The sequence below is a fragment of the Triticum dicoccoides genome, chromosome 5B, assembly GCF_002162155.2.
Source record: "Triticum dicoccoides isolate Atlit2015 ecotype Zavitan chromosome 5B, WEW_v2.0, whole genome shotgun sequence".
Lineage (NCBI taxonomy): Eukaryota > Viridiplantae > Streptophyta > Magnoliopsida > Poales > Poaceae > Triticum > Triticum dicoccoides.
In genome coordinates this window covers 327,867,211-327,872,020 of record NC_041389.1, presented here as the reverse complement: position 1 = coordinate 327,872,020, position 4,810 = coordinate 327,867,211, and the positions used below count along the sequence as shown (strand labels likewise).

The 4,810-nt window shown below is 51.4% G+C and overlaps 1 protein-coding gene across 1 annotated transcript; it reads right to left on the bottom strand.

Annotated features, from left to right (window-relative positions):
- Positions 1-439: 439 nt before the first annotated feature.
- LOC119305460 lies at positions 440-3,860 on the bottom strand. The gene is made up of 2 exons (XM_037581969.1): positions 2,521-3,860; positions 440-654 (listed from the first exon to the last, which is right to left on the bottom strand). The coding sequence occupies exon 1, from the start codon at positions 3,813-3,815 to the stop codon at positions 2,526-2,528; it is 1,290 nt and encodes a 429-aa protein (XP_037437866.1). The 5' UTR covers positions 3,816-3,860; the 3' UTR covers positions 440-654; positions 2,521-2,525.
- Positions 3,861-4,810: the final 950 nt, after the last annotated feature.

The following is a 4,810-nucleotide window of genomic DNA, read 5'->3' as shown; positions in this document are numbered from 1 at the left end:
TAGTTGCTCCCGAACGAACGGGCAAAAAGCGGGCGAGCCAGCTTGCGCAATAGTGGGCCGCGGCCCGCTGGCATTCCGCACGAGCGCCAGCTTTTCTAACCGGCGCTCCCTTTCTATTTTCCTACCCAAGTGGTTTACAGTCTGAACATTGTGCGCACCCCAATTGTCTGCAAGCGATGGCTAAATGTGATTATAAAGAATCAAGCAAGGTGTGTGTAAACTAGTACTGCTATCCAAATTCAAGATGTTCAATTTTCTCTAGATAGTAGATACACAAAACAAAGCTACTAATTTGACAATCACAAACTCACAATGGCCAAACCTACAAATTACCAGGGCAAGACAGAACAATCGGAAAGTCAAAATTCAATCAATATTACTGAATAGACCAAAGCAAGGGATTGTCCAAAACAAGCATAATTTAATTTAACAGTATGCCTTGCTGAATATCATCGGATCCAAATGACGCTTGGATAGCATAGCATCAAAAGAACCGCAAAAAAAAAAAAAAGATTGCTTAAATGGTCTCATACAGGACAAGGTAATCAGAGCTTCCCCTCGAGAGATGGCACACAATGAGGAAGTAGTGACCCGCATATGAAGAGCTGACTTCAAACAAGGATGCGCCAGTTCCTTTACAAGTCACCGCACGGCCTGAATCATAGAAATGACAGAAGTATCAGCTACCAAATTTGCACTGAAATAAGCCGATATAATTTTACCAGCACATAAGATGAGCAAGTAGTAAAAAAATCAAACTGACTCCTAACCAGAACATTAAGCTCATGTATCTGCTGTTTACCGTTTAGAATTCAATCAAAGAGCTGTCAGAAAGATTGCACCAATTCAGACCATTTGACAGTTATGGTATTATGAAAAGAAAGCTGAATAAGTCGAAAATCCAAATCTGAGCCCGAGCTCATCTGCACCTGCGCTCATCAAAAAAATCAAAATAAATACTAGAAAAATTCAAAAAATTCCAAAAAAAATTGGGGTGGTGGACAATTTGATGCGTGAGGTGCGCCCCAATTTTCAATACATTTGGACTTATGTGCAGCTCTCAGCAAAAAAGACAAATCGGAGGTCTGTAAAAATGTGTACTGTTCATATACTGTTTTGGTCTGATTTGTCTTTTTTGCTGAGAGCTGCACATAAGTCCAAATATTTTGAAAATTGGGGCGCACCTCACGCATCAAATTGTCCACCACCTCAATTTTTTTCGGAATTTTTTGAATTTTTCTGAATTTTTTACGAATTGTTTTTTGAACGGGTGCAGATGCACCCAGGCACCGAAACGCGGCCAAAAGTCCCTAAGTAAAATCATGAATTGGTTTCATACAGAGAGGAGTACAAAGTACTTAACCAATAATCACATAGCGAACGACGCATATCTAATCATAAGAATGTTACAATATCCGTTCTAGTTTTTGATCTTCTAAATGACCGATTATTACACAAGCAGTATTGTGCCATTACCAATTATAAAGATAAAAGAATATAAAGGTGACATCAGAAGTTAAAGTGAGGCACTTAATGTTAACAATAAGGACCAGCTCCCAACCCAGTAGCACAAGACAAGTTTCTAAGAGAAAACAAGCATTAAGGTACACACTAGATAATGATTTCGGAGGTATACAATTCAGACATAAGCTAAAAGATCCGTTCTTAAACCTGCGACAAGCCTACGGAACAAGCTCAATAAAACTTCCAGCATAAAAACAGCCTGCTTTGGGTACTATAAAGGTAACCTAAAAGATATTTTATAACAAATCAAAATGAGCAAGGAAATCAGAGATACAGGGCGGTTAAAATGTAAACCTAATGTATAAAATGCAATGTAAAAATAAACATTACTCCCTCTGTATCAAAATATAAGACGTTTTAGTGTCAGAAAAGATCTTATATTTGATACAGAGGGAGTAATATTTTTTTTGAAGCGCAAACCATAGAACGGGAGTACAATTCATTAGCAACCTAGTTAACTAGATAAATATTATGTTGTTCCTTGTGCCAAAATTACTTACAACGTAAAACTGGTTCTAGGAAAATCACATGAAGGGACTGTAATACAGGACATCAAAAACCATTCAAGCATACTGGGATAATGTGTAAGAACAATTCAGAAGTTGTAACTGGGAAACTTTCTGAATGTGAAACGGCAGGATAGGATAATGAACGCACAAATTAGGGAAGTATCAAGTGTATCTCTACAACCAACAGGACACTTGTGATCAGAAGTTCAAACAGACTTAGATATTGGAATGATCGCCTCCTATCCATGTCATTTAGAGCATAATCACTTCAGTATCCTACCTATCTTGCAAGAAAAAACTCCCTATAACCTCACATGGATACACTTGTGCCTCCAGGTTCTACTAGCCTACTCCAAAGCCAGTGCACTTACTCATGGTATTATGCACATGGAACAAACTACTGCCAGCCAACACATGACAAAAACACTGATCCGAGTGTGCAAAAGAGCGAGCAACATCGCTGGACAAAAATGGCGTCAGGGTTTACCGAAGTCAGTCCTCTGGAGCGAGGAACGTGGGCGGCCATGCCAGGGAGTAGGCGAAGACGGGGTGCGCATAGTCCTTGCCGCTTCGCGTCGGCAGGCGCTCCATCTTGCCGGTGTGCAGATCGTACGTGTAGCGCCCAAATCCCCAGGTCTTGATGAACACCTTCCCTGTGCGACCGGCGTCCATGTCGGTGGGCCAGATGCAATGGGTCCTGAGCATCCGGTTGCTGGGCATGCCAGGAATCATGTCGCACAGCGCGCTCAAGTCCACGATCCTCCTCTCCAGAAGCCAACCGTTGTCGCTCGACCTGCCCTCCCCGCGCACCCAGAGATGCAGCTGCTGCTGGCCGTCCGTGACCAAGCAAAGCCGGCCATCCGGCGTCTCCCCGACGCGGTACTTGCACACAGCCAGCGCGTCGATTCGCAGCGCGCGCGGCGCCGGCAGGTAGGAGAACCTGAGCGTGACAGGGTCCAGCACGAGCACGCGCTCAGAGTTGCAGATGTGCCAGTATATCTTCCCGGCGGCGTGCACGCAGCGTCCTTCGAACAGCCAGGGGTCGAAATCGACCACGACATCCTCGTCCCGCGGGAGCGCGCGCCAGCTGCAGTCGCCGTTGTCGACGGACGCGACCCAGGCGCGAGGGTGGCCGCCGTCGATGGCGAAGCAGACAGACTCGAAGCAGAGCTTGCTCGGGTGAGCGCGGGAGAGCAGCGTGGAGCCGACGTAGTACCTTGAGCTGCGCCAGCGGCGGTCATCGGGCACCGTGTCGCGGCGCGGGGGCGGGAGGAGCGTGCGGCGGCGGGTGGCCGGGTCGAGGACGAGGAAGCGGGGGATGACCTCCTTGGGAAGGGGGTCGGACGGCTCGCAAAGCAGGAGGCCTTGATGCGAGTCGTAGAGGTGGAAGCGGAAGGCCTCCGGAGCGAAGTCGAGGGAGAGGCGCGGGGAGGAGGCGTCGAGGGGAGCGAACACGGCGGGGGTGTCGGGATCCTTGGTTTCCTCCAGCGGGAACGGGGGATTGACTTGGGTTGGGTGGAAGAAGTGGCCGAGGAGAGGAGGGGCGCGAGGGAGGCAGCTGGCGGCCAGGCGGCGCCAGCGGTGGCAGGCGAGGGCGGCACGGAGGAGGTCGGCGAGGCAGAGACGGCGGAGAATGCTGAAGATGTCGAACTCGGCGAGCACGTCGATCGAGACGTCCGGCGCCGTAGCCTGTGTCTCCACCGGCGGCGGGGGAGGAACCGTGGTGGAGGAAGGTGGGTCTCTTTTGGTTCTGGTCTTCTTCCCTTTGCTCTTCCGCGCCATCGCTGGAGCTGGAGGAGGTTTCCGGAGAGGGGACCGGACGGCGGACTAGCTAGCACGCGGGGCAGCGTTTGGCAGGAAATTGTTTCCGCACACCGAAAATTACGTCCCCAATTTTCACCTCGGTCGGAGCAACTCCAACTCGCCAACCCAAAATGGTTCACTTTTCCTTCGTTTAGATCGGCGGGCGGACACCAACATCCCCTTCTGCGATTGGGTTGGCGCATGCATCCAACGCTGTCCGGACCCAATTTTACGGCGTGCGAACAAAAAAAACACATAAAATTTTAAAAATACAAAAACCTGCGAGAGTCCACGCGTCCACATTACATTAACTAAAACATTAATTAAAACTAAACTACGAGGCGGCGCGCTGCCCTAGGAGTCGTCCTCGTCGACGTCGGGGCCGGTGAGGTCGATCAGCGTCGGCGACGAGCTAGCCCAGAGGAACGCCGTGTTCCAGAGCCTAGCGATGTCTTCCGTCGGGGGCTGTGCCGCCGCCGGCTGGGCACAGCGCGCCTCCTCCTCGGCCTCGCGCTCCAGCTGCTCGAGGTACTCGTCCTCGGCCAGCCTTCGCTGGCGCCACTGCTCGAGGTAGGCCGCCTTCTACGCCTCCGTCGCCCGCATCCGGACTGGCGGCGCGCTGACCCACTTGCGCGCTACCCCGGTCCGGGAATAGCGCTCGATGGGGGTCGGCTCCGGATCGGCCTTGGTTGGAGATGGCGATGCCAGTGGCGGCACCATGCAGTCGCCGGCTGCCGACAGCGCCATGGCCTCCGCCATGCGCGCCTCGGACGCCGCGCCGTCTGGCCTCCTCATGCTCGAAGGCGAACCAACGCGCCCAATAGAGCAAGTCGATGTCGTAGGCGTGGTCGCGGCGCTGCTCCGGCGTCAGCAGCGTCCGCCGGCGCCGCACCTCCTCCGCATGCGCCCTCGCCGACCGCGGCGCCGTCGGCACTGGAATCCTCTCCAGATCCAGGTGCCAGTCATGTGGCAGG

What these genes read in the sequence shown, in the direction of transcription:
- LOC119305460 (XM_037581969.1), bottom strand. Translation starts at nt 3,815, where the DNA reads ATGGCGCGGAAGAGCAAAGGGAAGAAGACCAGAACCAAAAGAGACCCA.